This window comes from Psammomys obesus, unplaced genomic scaffold (genome assembly GCF_907164565.1).
Source record: "Psammomys obesus unplaced genomic scaffold, mPsaObe1.curated_primary_1811, whole genome shotgun sequence".
Lineage (NCBI taxonomy): Eukaryota > Metazoa > Chordata > Mammalia > Rodentia > Muridae > Psammomys > Psammomys obesus.
In genome coordinates, this window is record NW_026596088.1 from 725896 (window position 1) to 742400 (window position 16505).

The following is a 16505-nucleotide window of genomic DNA, read 5'->3' on the forward strand; positions in this document are numbered from 1 at the left end:
ATACCAACTAAGCCATCTCTTCCCCTGCCCTCCCCTAGCAACTTTAAAATTACAATAAATGACCCGGGCATGGCGCACATCTGTAATCCCAGCACTCTGGGAGGAAGAGGCAGGCAGATGGATTTCTGTGAGTTCCCAGTGAGTCCAGGACAGCCAAGGCTACACAGAGAAACTTTGTCTCAAAAAATCAAAACCAAAACCAAACCAAACCAAACCAAAACTACAATAAATGCTTCTATAATATTATCAGAAACCTTGCCAGACTACAAGTTGGCTTGCAAATCATCACCTTCCATAGCAATGAAACCCCAACTGTCCTTTACCTGGATTCTCAAAACCATCGATCAACCTAAGCACAGGATTTTAGAAGCTGAAACTTTCCAGCTATTTCCCTCTGAATCTTCCTGCCTCTATCTCTTCTATATGTACCTCCAAATCCTGAGAAGATTCCTCTTCAACATTTTCTTCAGGCCCATCATGGTTATCACTGTCATGAGACGAAGGTGTCTGAGAGGGGCTAGAAGGTCCACGCAATAGCTGAGGTGGGAGGGAACGGAGCAGCTCTTCCAGTGGTAGTTCTCCCTCATGTCGAAGCAGTTCAATCTCACGCCTGTGGGTCTCTGCATCATTGCCTTCTTGCTGTTCTTCAACCTCAATGGTCTCCTCATCATCCTCTTCTTCCTCTTGGGGTTGGAAGTCCCCATCTATAGCAGGAGAACAAGGTCACAAAGTCCACGGGCCCTGCAAGCCACAGGGTGGGTTTTTCAGCTCTGGAAAGGGCACTTGGGGAAGAGTAACAGGACCAAAGAGCACACACACCTTCATCATCCAGCCGAGAAATGGGTGGTGGAGGACTGGATGCTGCTGAGGAAGAACCAAGACAAGGGGAGGAGCCAGCTTTGCTGGAAGCTAGTGGCTGGTTAAGGCTCTGAGACAGAAGGTCTGAATACTTTTCAGTCTGCCCTACAATGAAGTCCAGGTGCAGGTCCAAGGCTTTCTTACGCTTTTCTTCAAGCCGGGACTGTTGTTTGAATTGAACCACCTACCATAATCACAAAAAACATCAATCACCCTTTTATTCACTTATATACTCTTAGCCAACTATTTAGGGATACTACCTTTATGCCAGATTTGACCTGGTTATTCAGAAAGAAAAGCTAAAAATTCTTAAGGGGCTTCTAATTTACCCAGTACTTCTTAGGAAAACAAACCAAAAAAAAAAACAGTAAATGAATAAACATAAGATGGTCTAGGAGCTGGAAAACATTAGCAAATCCATCAGAAGTTGGATCTTTAAAAAAAAAAAAAAAGTAGTCAAACAGTGATGACACACACATTTAGTCTCAGTAGAAGCAGGAAGACCTCTGAATTCAAGGCCAGCCTGGTCTATGGAGGGAGACCCAGGACAGCCAGGGCTACAGAGAAAAACCCTGTCTTCAAAATCCAACATTAAATAAACAAAAACAGAGTATGTGGGATTACCAGTGTAGATCAGTAGAAACACATGGCCAGCATAAACAAAATCCTAGGATTGGTGGCAGGATCAACCATTTTTTAAGTATTAACAGGGAGAACAGCAGCAGTAGAATGTGAATGGCCAGGTATGTGAACCTACCTCAGATAAATAATATTCAAAAAAGCCTGGAAATTAAAACACAGCGACCAAAGTACAAACTTAGCAGCACAAGGCCTTGGGTTAATAAAATTAAAACCATAGACAGGCATGTGATGTACTCCTTTAACCCCAGCACTCATAAGGCAGAAGCAGGCAGATCTCTGTGAGCTGATCTACATAAAGAGTTTCAGAACAGCCAGGGCTATGTAGAGAGACCCTATCCCAAAGAAACCAAAACAAACCAAAAACTTAAAACTTGAGGGTGACAAAAATGGCTTAGTGGATACAGGCACTTGTGGCCAAGCCTGACAACTTGAAATCAACTCCCAGGAATCACAGGCTGGGAGAGAGAACCAACAACTCGTCGTCCTCTGACCTCCACACACCAGCTGTGGCTTATGTGCACATACCCATATGAATAAACCTTATTTAAACAATTTAAATTTCTTTTTAACTGGGGCTGAGTGCTACAGAGATGGCTCAGTGCTTTAGAGTAGTTACTACCCTTGCAGAGAACTGGAGTTTAATTCTCTGCACCCACATCAGGCCATTCACAACTGCCTGTAACTCCAGCTCCAGGAGATCCAACACCTCTGGCCACCAAGGTCACCAGCACACACATGCACATCACATAGCAATATACAGACATACACATAATGAAAAAGTAATGAAAATAAAAATCTTTTTAAACTGGGGGCTAGAGCGGTGGTTCAGAGGTTAAGAGCATGTATTGCTCTTCCTAAGTATAAGTTTGGTTCCCAATACTTATATGCGGTAGTTCACTGTAACTATTAATTCCACTTCCCAGAGATCTAATTTACACATAAAAGTCAATACAGGCATATACATGCATAAATAAAACCAATAAACAAATCTTTAAAAAAAGTTAACCTCCAGGCATAATATCAAACATCTTTAATCTTCAATAGTTTAGAGGTAGAGGTAGGTTGATCCTGTCAAGGGCAATCTGATCATAGGAAGTTCTAGGCTAGCCAGAGTTTGTAAACTGTCTCAAAAAAATAGCTGGAGGGTGGTGGCACATACCTTTAATCCCAGCACTTGGGAGGCAGAGGCACGAAAACCTATGAGTTCAAGGCCAACCTGGTCTACAGAATGAGTTCCAGGGAGGCCAATGCTGCACAGAGAAACCCTGTTTCAAAAAAGCCAAAACCAAAACCAAAATAAACAAACCAACTAACAAAAAAAAAAAAATACTAACAAAAGCCTAAGTATGATGGCTGAACCAGGATTTCTTTAAGATCAAGGACATCTTGAGCTACATGAATTACAGGCCAGTCTAGACCATAGTGAGAACTTGTCTCAAACACAAAAAAAGTGGAAGGAAGATGGCTCAACACCAAGCCTGAGAGCCTGAGTTAAATCCTAAGGACCCACTTGACAGAAACAGGAAACAGACTCCCACAAATTACCCTTTGACTTCCACTATGTGTAACATGGTGTGTACACCAAACCCAAACCCAAACCCACACACAAAATAAACAAATGTTAATTCTACTCCCAAACAATTCCAAACATAGGTGTTGTTTAAGAGAGCACATCCTCCAAATGTGGGAGAGTGAAGATGGTTCTGGACCAGCATAGGTTACACAGAGAAACCCTGTCTCAAAAACTAGAAAACAATCATTGCAGCCAGATATGGAAACTGAAGAAAAGGTAAGTTCAAGACCAACCACCATGCTGGTATACTCCTATAATCAAGCACTTGAGAGGAAAAATAGGTAAAAAGATCAGCCTCTGCTACACAGTGAGTATGAAGCCAACCTAGTCTATATGAGATACTTGTTTCAAAAATGAACAACAAAAATGTGCCCTTAGGGGCTGGAGAGATGACTTGGAAGTTAAGAGAACTGGCTGTTCTTCCAAAGGTCCTGAGTTCAATTCCCAGCAACCACATGTTGGCTCACAATCATCTATAGTGACATCTGATGCCCTCGTCTGGGGTGCAGGTATACATGCAGATAAGAATGCTGTATACATGATAAATCAATCTAAAAAAAAAAAAACAAACAAACAAACCCAAAAAACAAAAAACAAAACTCTGTGCCCTTAGAAGGTGGGAGGATCAGAAGTTCAAGGTTAGCCTTACTTACACAGAAAATTTGAGGACAACATGACAACATGAGCTACATGACAGCCTGTCTCAAAGGTGGAATGGTATGAAAATCTGTGAAATATAGCAATATGCCTATCTCAAACAACACAGTATGACAAATGTTTATGAGGTACTTTTTACACTACAATATGCACCATGAACGCTCTAAATACAATTTAAAATTCTTAATTAATGCTCACATATGCATTTTATACACTGGACTTGAGCATCTGCAGGTTAGATGTCCACAGGGAGTCACAGAACCACACAAACACAGGAAGCGACAGGAGGGCTTCAGAGAGAAGTATAACTTAACATAGAAGCAGGAAGGACTTTAATGGCATAAACAAGTAAACAGTAAACATGTTTTACAAAAACAGTACAAACCACAAAGAGAGATGGTCTAGAGGAGTCAAGGAGGAAAGCCAAGCCCTTTTTCCTTGTGACACTCAGCAGTGGAAAGGTCCAATACATGAGGAAATGTCATAAAGAGCTGGAATTGCAGTGTCTAGCTCTTCTGTAAGTTTTGGTCAGCCCTATTAACAAGCCTCTCTCTAACCTAGTCCAAGGCCACCCCTTTTTTCCAGCCTCTTCCTCACCTTCTCCACATTGCTCCAGAACTGCCTAACATCCTTGGCCATGGTAGAAGCAATTCGGCGCAGCTTGGCCTGCTCCTCTCTCCGAGCTCGTTCTTCTTTTTGTCGCTGCTCTTCGTGGTGACGGATCACCATCCGTACCACCTACAAAATAATGACCCAGTGTGAAAATGCTCAAAGCTAAATCTCCCTATCCACCCAATCAAAAAAAAAAAAAAAACACAAAGGCAAGAAAACCCCAACATCAAGATTTGCCTATAAATGCAGAAAGTACCAAAAAGAAATATATTATTTCATGCTTCCTTTTGCGGGGGGGGCAGGAGGAGAGTAAAAGAGAGGATTTCTCTGCATAGAAACCTGATTGTTTTTTCTAGAACTCATTCTGTAGACCAGGTGGGCCTCAAACGCAGAGATTCACCCCCTATACCTTCCTAGTGCTGGAATTAAAGGAGTGTATCACCTCCTCCCAGTTAATCATTAAGGTTGCAAAAACACTCCTGACAAATATATGCACGGTATAGCAAACAGGACATACCTTCCGGGCCACACCTCGTTTCCATCTGCGCTCTTGAGCAAAGTCAGCAGAGAGCCACTGCATCTCTTCACATAGATAATCCCAGTGGCCTTTTGGGCGGGGAGGCTCTGGCACTTTAGGCAGCCTTTTCAATGACCAGAATCCCTCCTTCCGTAGTTCAGCAATCCGAGTTTCAATTTCAGCTTCCTAATGTGGGGTAATGACATTGATCAAGAGTTCCTGGACATATAAGCCATCTCATTGCCATGGCCGAATTTCTGAGCACTGAACAGGCTCAGTGTTTTATACTCATACAAATCCTACAAGGTAAAAGATTCAGTTGGGAGTAGTATGGAGGGATATATATAAAATCGAAGATTTTTGAGATCATACAACTAGGAAAGAACTGGAAGTCAAAAGTAGGTCTAGAAAGCTAAGCATGGTGGCACATGTCTTTAATCCCAGAACTTAAAAGGCAGAGGCAGGCAGATCTCTTTGTGTTCCAGGCCAACCAGTTCCACACAGCAACTTCCAAAACAAACAGGGCTACATAATGAAACCCTGTCTCAAAAAAAAGCAACAAAACAACAACAAAAAAATCAAAGAAGCAATTAAATGTTGACATCTGCCTTCCACATGCAAGTATACACACAAACACCTACATACAGAATAAAAATAAAATAGGTATAAAAACTCAAGCCATGATTTCATGTTCTTTCTGTTCACAGTCTCTGAAAATCCTGAACAAAAGGTGAGACTTGGGAAAACATATCCAAAGAGATCAAGAGTGTTTACTTCATTCTTAACTTTAAAGTGGTGGGGGAGGGCCTGGAAGGATGGCTCCGAGGTTAACAGCATTGTCTGTTCTTCTACAGGTCCTGAGTTCAATTCCCAGCAACCACATGATGGCTCACAACCATCTACATTAGGATCTGATGTCCTCTTCTGGAGTGCATGCATACATGCAAACAAAACACTCATATACATAAAATAAGTTAAAAAAGCACTAAAAGGGTTATCACTGTAGAAACCTATTGCTTAGAAACAGGATTTCAATCCAATTTATATACTAAATTGTATATAAAAACAGTATTTTAGGGAGCAAAGGATATAGCTTATACTCAGCACACATAAGGTTCTGCAATGGGGACTATATATACAACAATGACAAACAGCAGATGGGGTACATGTCACACAGAAACAGCCAGTAACTTTAGAAAAATTTATTTTATGGAAAAAACACTGAAGGACTGGAGAGATGGCTCAGAGGTTAAGAGCACTTCCAAAGGTCCTGAGTTCAATTCCCAGCAACCACATGGTGGCTCAAACCCATCTATAATGAGATCTGGTGCCCTCTTCTGGCGTGCAGGTATACATGCATACAGGATATTGTATATATAATAAATCTTAAAAAAAACAACAACACTGAAGATATACAACCAGGTTAATAGCAATTATTTCTAACAAAATGTTCCCATTTTTACTAAAAAGCTTCTACAATTCATTAAATTTCTGATTAAGAACATTAACTCACTTGAAAAAAAAATTTTTAAACAAGTAGCTTTAAAAAAAAAAAAAAACTCAGGAGAAAAGCCAGACATGGTGGTCAACGGCCAAGGTTACACAGAGAAACCCTGATTTGGGGGGGGGGGGGGCGCGTGAGGGAACAAGCAAAATACAGAAGAGGCAGACAAAAAAGGATCAGGAGTTCAACTTCAACCTCAATTACAAAGGGAAGCCATCCTAAAGGGAAAAAAACTTGGTGGGGGATGTGGAGGTCAGACACATTGAGATCCATCATTAGTGGTTGCTGCCCAAATCTGGTGACCTTGACCTTAGTTTCGTTTCTAGAGTCCATGTAAAGGTAGAAAGAGAAAGCTAACTCTACAAAGTAATCCTCATGTAAGCCCCCCCCACCATGCACTTCAGTGAACACAGTTAATAATAATTGAAAGAATTAGGCCAGATAGTGGAACATGCCTTTAATCTCAGCATTTAGGAGGCAGAGGAAGGGGGATCTCTGAGTTCAAGGCCTATAGCATGAGTTCCAGGCTACCCAAGACAATCAGAAGCTATACACAGGGCTATACTGTCTCGAGAAACAACAAAAGGAAATAAAAAGATTGGTGGGCATCCAGAAGTTTTAAATGCGTAAGTAGGCAGGGAATCTGGAGAATACACATTTCTACTGAGCTCCCTTAGGAACTGCACACACACTTAGGCGACAGACTAGACACAAATAAGAAAGTACATTTTAATACCACAACACCTTACAAAACACTTAAGTATCTAATTCCTTCTTTAGATTGGTAGGAGGTTTTTTGTTTGTTTGGGTTTTTTCTTTGTTTTCTTTGGCTTTTTGCTTTCTTTGGAATAGTGTCTATCTCAATCTGTAGCCTGGGCTGACGCAAAATCTCCAATCCTCCATCATCAACCCAGAGTACAGGAAATACAGGTGAGAGCTACCTTATATACCTCTTTTAAAATACTATTGATTTTTTTGCCTTTGAGATAAATTTTCTCTGGCCCTGGCTGCCCTGGAACTACAGGCTAATCTTGAGCTCAGAGATCCACCTGCCTCTGCCTCCTGAGTGCTGTGATTCAAGTTATGTATCCACCATCACCTGACCTAATGTTTTCAATTATTCACCTTTGAAAAAAACAAAAATCAAAAATAAAACTGACTGTTTCACATATTTAGGGGGCCTAATTCTTTAATTTAAATATGGCAACAGAGCCAGGCACAGTGTTGCCCGCCTGTAATCCAAGAACTTGGGGAGGCACAGACAGAGGATCTCTGTAAGTTTGAGGCCAGCCTGGTCTACAATGTGAGTCCAGGGCAGCCAAGGCTACACATAGACACCGAGAAACCCTGCCCTGAGGGGGGGAAAATCTGGAAACATTAGAGAAATTGCCTAATGTAAGCACAAAGGCTTGAGTTTAATCCCCAGAGCAGTGTGAAGAGAAAGTTTGAGAGTAAAGTTAACAGACACCTCTAATTCTGAAAAAAGGAAAACAAAAACTGGGGTATAACTCAGTGATAACAACACTTGCCTAGGGCTGGAATGATGGCTCAGCAGTTAAAAGCACTTGTCCTTTCAGAAGATCTAAGTTTGATACTCAGCACCAACACAATGGTTCATAACTCCCAGTTGCAGAAGATCTGATGCCCTCTCTGAACACCAAAAGGACCAGGCATTGATGTGGTACATACATACAGATAGGCAAGATATTCATACACTCTCTCACTTTCTCTCTCTCTCTCTCTCTCTCTCTCTCACACACACACACACACACACACACACACACTATCTAGTGTATGGGTGTTTTGCCTCCATGTATGTTTGCATACCACTTGAATGCCTGGTGCCCATGGAAACCAGAAGTGGGAACTGGATTCCCTGGAACTGGAGTTACAGACAGTTATAAGCCACCATGTGGGTAATGGGAATGGAACCAAGTTCCTAGGTAAGGGTAGCTAGTAGTCTAACTGCAGAACCATCTCTCCAGCCCTCAGAGAAAGGGAAGGAGGGAGAAAGGTGTTAGTTTACTTTAGGCAATATATTCAAGACAAAAAGGAAAGCCACACCCTAAACCAATGGAAAAAAACAGACATAGAATATCCATGAGACAAGACAGTTAAGCTAGTCAACTCCCACGTATATTCATGGACCTTCCCAATACATACATGTTTGGCTTGCTCTGCAATTTCTGCATGGCTCTTCTCCCACTTTGGACCCCTGTTGACCAGGTCAGCAGCCTGGGATAAGCTGAATCCCTCCAGAGGAACTGTAGTACCATCTGGCGGGCCTGGAGGTCCATCCAAAGAGGAATCTTGAGCTATATGTTGCGGGGAGATACCACCTGCCCCACTAGAAGCTGGAGAGCTAGATGAGGCAGGGGACACAGGATTGCTGCCTGTCATGCCGTCCGACACCATCTAGAAAACGGGAAAATGATGAAGAAAATAGATGCTTAACATTGTGTTAAATGTTTTAAGTACTTTTTTTTCTTTTTGAGATAGGGTTTTTCTGTGTAGCCTTGGCTGTCCTGGACTCGCTCTGCAGACCAGGCTGGCCTCGAACTCAACAGAAATCCACCTGCCTCTGCCTCCCAAGTGCTAGGATTACAGGCGTGAGCCACAGTGCCCAGCTTTAAGTGCATTTTTTAATCCCATTTTACAACCAAAAATCTGCAGAATACGTTATCACTCTTTCTTATCAACACAAAAACTGTATTTATTTTTGGCTTTTTAAGTATGTGTGCTGAGGGAGGGGGTTGCTAAGTTGAAGACAAGATCTCACTATGTAGCCCAGTCTGGCCTGGGATTTGTAATCCACTCTCCAAGTGCTACATTACCCTCACCAGGTTTGGAAATGAGGTTTTTTTTTTTTTTTAAACAAAGTAATTAAAATCGTAGAGTCAAATACCTGGTAGACTTTTGACATGCAAGACCAACATGCTGATACACACAACTACCTAAACTCAAGATTTCTACAGGACTAGAGGGACAACTCTCTGACACAGCTACTACAGAGTTTCTTTTGGTCTTTCTGTCTTTGAGACAGTCTCACTGTGCAGACTCAGAGATATGCCTATGTCTGACTCATGAGTGCTGGGATCAAAAGCCTGTTATGATTTCAATGTTTTTTTTTTTCTGATTAAGAAGAATTTTATTTTATTTTATTTTTTGGGTTTCATAATGCTTTGTTTTTATTTATGTTTTCAAATTTAATAGTCCTTTTAGGACCTTGATTTTACTCACATAAACTAAGGAAAAAGTATGGCAAACTCATATATGCAATAAATTTGAGTTAACATTTAACAATAGGGTAAAAAAGCCCCTAAACCTCAGGGGATACAGGGGATAGAACTAAACATTGTTCTCAACTAAACACTGTTCAAAACATATTAGTTTACAAATTATTAGCTATAAAAATCTGTAACTGAAAAAAAACAATGTTTCATTGAAATATGGTGAATAAACTCATCATGAAATTCAATATAATATAGAAGCCTCTGTGTGCTTCAAATTCCCACCCCAGCTAAATGACTAAAAACTACCTATCAAAAATTTCCAGTAGCTAAGAAAAAAAAAATTTAAGTATCAAATCCATTGGAGCAATGCAAAGTGCTTACTTACCTGGATTGTGCAAAGCCCTGCACTCAACTCTCAGCAACGTATTTTGAAAGTCCAAAGGATATGGTTCAATGGTAAAGTTTCCTTTAGTATGCACAAGGACTTAAATTCAGAGGCCAATACAGCAAATGGTGGTACAGGTATACCATCCCAGCACTCAGAGGAGGCTGGAGTACGTAAAGAAACTCCCAACTCCCAACTGCCCCCTTTTCAAAACAGGATCACATGTAGCTGAGGTCAGCCTGGAACTGCCTACGTCGTCGGTGAGAACGAGCTTCAACTTCTTTTTTGTTAGTTTGTGTTTTTAAGACAGGATTTCTCTGAGTAGCCCTGGCTGCCCTAGAATTACCTTTGTAGACCAGGCTGGAACTAGAACTCCGAAATCAGCCTTCCTCTGTCTCCGAAGTGCTGAGATTAAAGGTGTGCACCACCACCACCAGGCTGACCTCAGACTTCTTAGCTCCTGCTCCACCATTTGAAGCATGGAGTTACAGTTGTGTGCCACCACACACAGTATGCCGGCCTGGTCTACAGAGTGCTGGGACTCAGCCAGGGGCCCAACCCTGAGCCTTGTGCATGAAACAACTGTACCAACTAAGCCACACCAGAGCCCCACAAGAACCCTGTCTTATTAAAAAGGAAAAGCCAATTAAGTTCAAATGTAAATCTAATTTAAAAAACACTCTTTTCCCCCTACTGCACACTGCCATGGTATAAAGAAAGAAATGTCAGTTAAGGCTTACCCTATTGCAATTTTAAATGAAATTAAAGTATTCTCAAAGCCTACATATAGTCTTAGAAGCATGTTGCCCAATCTTCATTTCCAGCCTAGCCTAGTTCTCTTTAAGGTAAGAAAACCTGTCTTTTTTTTTTTTTTTTAAGATTTATTTATACAGTATTCTGCCTGCATGTGTGCCTGCAGTCATGAAAAGGGCACTAGATCTCACTATATATATTATGAGCCACCTTGTAGTTGCTGAGAATTGAACTCAGGACCTTTGGAAGAACAGCCAGGGCTCTTACCCTCTGAGCCATCTCTCCAGTGTGTCTTTTTTTTTTTTTTAATATAGGGTCTCACTATCTACGTAGTCCTTACTGGCCTAGAACTTGCTATGGAGACTATACTGGCCTGGATTTCATAGAGATCTGACTATCTCTGCCTCTGAATGCTGTAATTAAAGACATGTAACACCAAACCACTCTCGGGAATTGATAGTATTATGATTATGTGATATAAAAAGTAAGTATCTAAGCCAGGAGCAGTGGCACACAACTGCAATGTCAGCACTCAGGGAGGCAGAGGCAGGTGGATCTCTCTGAATTTGAGGCCAGTCTGGTCTACAAAGTGAGTGCAGGACGGTCCAGGCTACACAGAGAAACCCTGTCACAAAAACAACCAAAAAGGAAGTATCTAAAGCCAGGCATAATCATGATCGCACATGCCTTTAATCACAGCACTTGGAAGTCAGAGACAAATGGATCCCAGTCAAGACCAGCTTGGTCTACAGAGCAAGTTCCAGGACACTAAGCAGAGAAACTCTTGTATTTTTTTTCTTTTTATATAATTTCTTTAATTTAATTTTATTGCATTGGTGTTTTGTCTGTATGTATGCCTGTATGAGAGTATCAGATCTTGGAGCTACAGATAGCTAGCTGCCATATGGGTGCTGGGAATTGAACCCAGGTCCTCTGGAAGTGCTCTTAACTGTGGAGCCATCATCTTTCCAGCCAGAGAGAAACTGTCTTAAAAAGCCAAATTGAACAAGAAGAAAAGTACTTAGCAGGCTTGACATGTCACAGCCCAATCTAGTGACAACTAAATAATAGTCTAAACTCAGCTACTTAGATGGGCAGTAAGACTTGCAACACCACTTCTGTCTCAAAGCCATTAATCTACAGAGAATACACAAAGGAAGCCTCCCCACTTTCAAACCTGTGTCTGCAGGATTGGGAGCCGAGGATGGGCAGGGGAGGGGCTGCTCTGCATGGTCCCACTCCCAGGCTCCTTGCTGGAGGCCTGAAGAATGACTGGGTTATTATCACCTTTGCTGCAGGCCGAGGGGCTGGTGTCCGGCTGCAGGGCATGCTGGGAGCTGGCCTCATTCTGGGCCACTAGCCACCGGGACCTGCCTTCCAGGGCCCGGGGCCCACCAGGGCGTCCCAGCCTCCGCTCAGGTCCACCAGCCTCTGGAGTACCTACAGTTGGATTAAAAAACAAAGAACAAAACAAAACAAAAAAGTAAAAATAAAATTAAAAGCTATTAAAAGAATTTTTTCTTTGAAACATATAGGGTCTTACTATACCATCCAGGTTGGCCTGGGACTTACTGTCCTCCTGCCTTACCTTCCAAAGTGCTGGGGTTAAGAACTATTTTCAGGGATAGGAAGTTAGCTCTGCTGGTTGAGTGCGTGCCTAGTACCCATGAAACACGGGTTCAATCCCCAACACTGCATGAACCAGCAGGTGGCACACACCTTCACTTTCAAAGCTTGGAAGGTAAAGACAGAAAGATCAGAAGTTCTAGGTCGTCCTTGGATACACAGTGAGTATAAGACCCCATCTCAACATGCTATTTATCCACGGGTTTCCTGAGCAATTACTATGTGTCAAATACTTGGAAGTAGTTACTTAGCCTCAAGAGACAGAACATTCGCCTGTACTCACAGGTATTTGGGACACTGGGGGAAGAGGGTTTGAATGGAAGCATTCAAACTCTTTTATTTTTTTCTTTTTATATAATGAGATCTCAACTACATAATGAGATCTCATCTCAAGGAAGAAACATGTCAGGGGTGGTGGTGGCACACACCTTTAATCCTAGCACTTAAGGAGCTAAGGCAGGACTGCCATGAATTCAAAGTCAGCTTGGGCTACAGACTGAGACCCCCTCCCCTAAAAAGGAAAACAAACAGAGAGAAAGTAAGGAGAAAGACTTAGCTTACTTGGTAAAATACTTGAATAAAACCCACAAAGCCCAAGATTTGATGCCTAGAACCAATAAAGTTGAGTATCATGGTGGGATACTTGAGGCAAGAAGATCAGAACTACTTAAGGTTACAAAGGTTATTCTCAGCTATACAGATTAAGGCCAGTCCAAACTATGTGAGATTCTGTCTTATAAATACATAAGGAACGTTGGGTGGTGGTGGAACAAGCCCTTAATCCCAGTATGGACCCCTTCCACCTCCTCTTGCACCCCCTTCGGCCAGCCTAATCTACAGAATGAGTTCAAGGACAGCCAGAGCTACAAAGAAACCCTTTCTTGAAACAACAAAAACCAAAATAAATAAAAACAAAAATAAATAACTCATTAAAAAGAAAAGAAAGATAATAGCGGGAGAACTTAAATCCAGATAGCCTCACTCCAGAACAATGAAGAAGCTGGGTTAGTGGCACAGGCCTTTAATCCCAGCACTGAGAGGCAGAGGCAAGCGGATCTGTGTGAAGTTGAGGCCAGAATAGCCAGGGCTCTGCAGAGAGTCACTGTTTCAAAAAAAGAAAAAAACAGCCAGGCTGTGGTGGCTCATGCCTTTAATCCCAGCATTTAAGGCAGGAGAATCTCTAAGTTCGAGGTCAGCCTGACCTACAGAGACACCCAGGGCTACACAGAGAAACTGTCTCAAACAACAACAACACAAAACAACACCACCACCACCACACACACACAGAAAAAACAAAAAACAAAAAAAGCACAGAAAAATATAGTACTCTTAGTGCTCTCCCTGGCAGTGCCAAGGTAACTAACACCTTCCTTACCCAGCCCCAGTTCCACTCTTGTACCACTATCTCAAATCCTCCACAGAAAACACATACAAAGACTAAGTTTTCCAGGGCAAAAATCCATCCACAATTAACCTGTTTCTCCTCTTAACATCAGCACACGAAATTTTATCTGATGGTGAACTCACCTGTGTGAGCAGAGACCACACCCCCTGTGAAGGTCTGCACTTCCACGGTGCCGTGCTGTAATGAAGGAAATCACACCTAAAACGGAAAAGCAGCAGTGAGGAAGTCATCCACATTGGCCCATACCCATCTACACCAACTTTCTAAGATGTTAAAATACATGCAAAGTCATTTCCATAATAGTAGTCGGAAAAGTTCAAGCTTCAGAAAAATAAGACAATAAATTGGGCTAGAGTGAAGCTCAGTAAGACAGCACTAGAAAAATGTTCCAGTGATTAAGAATCTTTATTGAAAAAAATAAGAAAAGAAAGAAAAAAGGTGTTTATTGATCTTGCAGAGGTCCTGGGTTTGGTTTCAAGCACCTAAATGGCAGCTCACAGCAGCTCTAACTCCATTCCCAGTGAGCCCAACCCCCTTGTCCGGCCTGTTTGGACACCAAGTGTGCATGTGGTACACGTACATACATGCAAGAATTCACATACAAGCAAAAGTAAAAATAATCTTTAAAGTAGTAGCAACAAAAAGCAAAGCGTGTTTTGTACAGAGAATTTCACAGGGTCGTACATTCTGGCTGGATAAGAGCAGAGTAAGAAGTAAGACGACGAAGTTTTAAAAGCTAAGGTACTTCAAACTCCAAGAACCAGCTGAAGGGACAGAGACGCCACATCCAGAAGTTCACACAGCCTGCTGGGTGCCTCACAGCCTGCTCGCCTTTTCAGTGAGGGCTTAGTAGGAATGAGGGCTGAGTTCCCCCAAACCAAAAGCAAATACTGGCTCATAAAGACCATGTGAATTCTGTACGGAAGTGCTTTTTGAGGGAGCTGTAGCTCAGGGAGGCTCCCCCGAGACCCACGCTCCGGAAGCAAGCTCCTTGTCTAGGTGCTGCCTCGACTCAAGCTCCACCACCCTCGGAGGACCGGAGGGAATCCAGAGCCCAGAAGCCTGAACTATTGACCCCAACCTTCACTGTCGGGATCTCCCCGGAGGCTGCCCCGACCTGACCCCTGACCCCGGCCAAGTTTTCACCATCCACGCCGTAGCCCCGCCCCCTCCGGGTCGCCCACCCCACCCAACGTGCGCGCCAGACCGGGGTGGGGGGGAGGGGCCCGCGCCGCGCGCGCGCGGCCGGAGGCGGAGTGAGCCGGCGACGCGCACGGCCTGGGGAACGGGGCGCGGGGGGGGGGGGGGGGGGGGGGGGGGGGGGGGGGCGCCGGCCGGGCCCGCACGCCCGGGGGGGGAGTGAGCCGGCGACGCGCGCGGCCTGGGGAACGGGGCGCGGGGGGGGGGGTTGGGGAGGTGGGAGGCCGTTCCCGCCAGAACCGAAACCCACGGGCTGGGTCGCAGCGCTCCACAAGTCCGTGGCCGCGCCCGCCGGCGCCCCCAACAGCGACGGACCGCAAAAAAAAAAACAAAAAAAACCAAAACGCCGGGGGAGGAAGCGCTCGTGCGCAGAGCCTCGGGCTCCGGAATGGACTACGGCGGGCGCGCGCCCCGGACGAGGGGTCCCATGCACCCTCGGCTCTGGCTCGCTCCTGAGGGGGACGCAGGCGGGTGGGCGGGCAGAAGCGCACCTGGGTCCGTCCTCTCGGGGTTTGCTCGCTCACGCGCGCGTGCGCAGAAGGGCAGGAGGGCAAAGAGACGCTCCGAGACCAGGTGTCACCCGGCCTGACAACCCGCCCGCCCCCCCCTCGGTCTCTATGGGCGCGCGTAGGCGGCCTCGCTCGCCGGCCCCAGGGCCCCGACTGGAGGTGCGCGCGCAGCACCCCGGGAGGGGGTGGGGGGGGAGAGGCGCTAGGTAGATGCGCGCGCAGCCCCCCGCCAGGGGAGGGGGCACTGTGGCGCCTCCGCCATCTTGTCTCCCTCTCCTTACCTGCGTCCTCGGGGGCGTGCTCACCACCCCCCCTCCCGCCGAGGAGGGGGGAGGGCCCCCTCTTGGTCGCCGCCTTCACCGCTTCCAAGTCCCTGAGGGCCGCAGCTAGAGCCACCCCCGTGCTCCCGCCGCTTCTCGTCACGCCACGGAGGTGCGATCAGTGAGTGGAGGAAAAAGAAGACGCCAATCCCAGCGGCCTCGCCGCCGCCGCCGCCGCTCCCGAGGCCTCACCAAAATGGCCGCCGCCGTCTCGGCCGCCACCGCCACTACCACCACCACCACCACCACCACCAAGGCTCGTTATCGCTACCGCCGGAGCGGCCCGTCTTCTCGCGATACACAGTAACTGGAGGCAGGAGGGGCGGGTAGGCTCGCGTGCGAGCGTAGGACTCTGGAGCGCAAAGCAAGGTGGGAGTTGTAGTCCGTTCCGAGGCTCCATGCTGGAACAGCACGCTTCAACGGGTCTGATACCACAGAAACTCATTCGGTGTTGTAGCTCGCCGCTGGGACCACTTTTTGAATTTGGGAGTTTATATCTTTGCAAATCACCCAGTGAAATGAAACAAATCAGTGGTGGAGCCAGGGCCTCCTGATTCCCATAGCCGGTTTGTTGGTTTGTTTTTTTTTTTAAGGCAAGGTCTCACAATATAGCTGTGGCTTACCTGGACTCTACTTAGATCCAGCTAACTTTAAACTCACAAAGATGCTCTGCCTCTTCTGCGACTAATGGTGTGCACCACCACTACCAAG

The 16505-nt window shown here is 44.8% G+C and overlaps 1 protein-coding gene across 4 annotated transcripts in view; it reads right to left on the reverse strand.

The window, feature by feature from the left end:
- The window catches only part of Srcap (Snf2 related CREBBP activator protein), a 49864-nt gene extending 33828 nt beyond the window's left edge, over nucleotides 1-16036 (reverse strand). For all 4 annotated transcript variants that reach the window (XM_055627581.1, XM_055627583.1, XM_055627580.1 and 1 more), the window contains exons 1-8: nucleotides 15756-16036; nucleotides 13888-13963; nucleotides 11912-12174; nucleotides 8527-8778; nucleotides 4860-5045; nucleotides 4328-4468; nucleotides 820-1042; nucleotides 430-704 (exon numbers count right to left, since the gene is read on the reverse strand). In XM_055627581.1, coding sequence (XP_055483556.1) covers nucleotides 430-704; nucleotides 820-1042; nucleotides 4328-4468; nucleotides 4860-5045; nucleotides 8527-8778; nucleotides 11912-11965 — 1131 coding nt within the window. In that variant the 5' untranslated portion in view covers nucleotides 11966-12174; nucleotides 13888-13963; nucleotides 15756-16036. The remainder of the gene's footprint in view (nucleotides 1-429; nucleotides 705-819; nucleotides 1043-4327; nucleotides 4469-4859; nucleotides 5046-8526; nucleotides 8779-11911; nucleotides 12175-13887; nucleotides 13964-15755) is intronic.
- Between the last annotated feature and the right edge of the window lie 469 nt (nucleotides 16037-16505).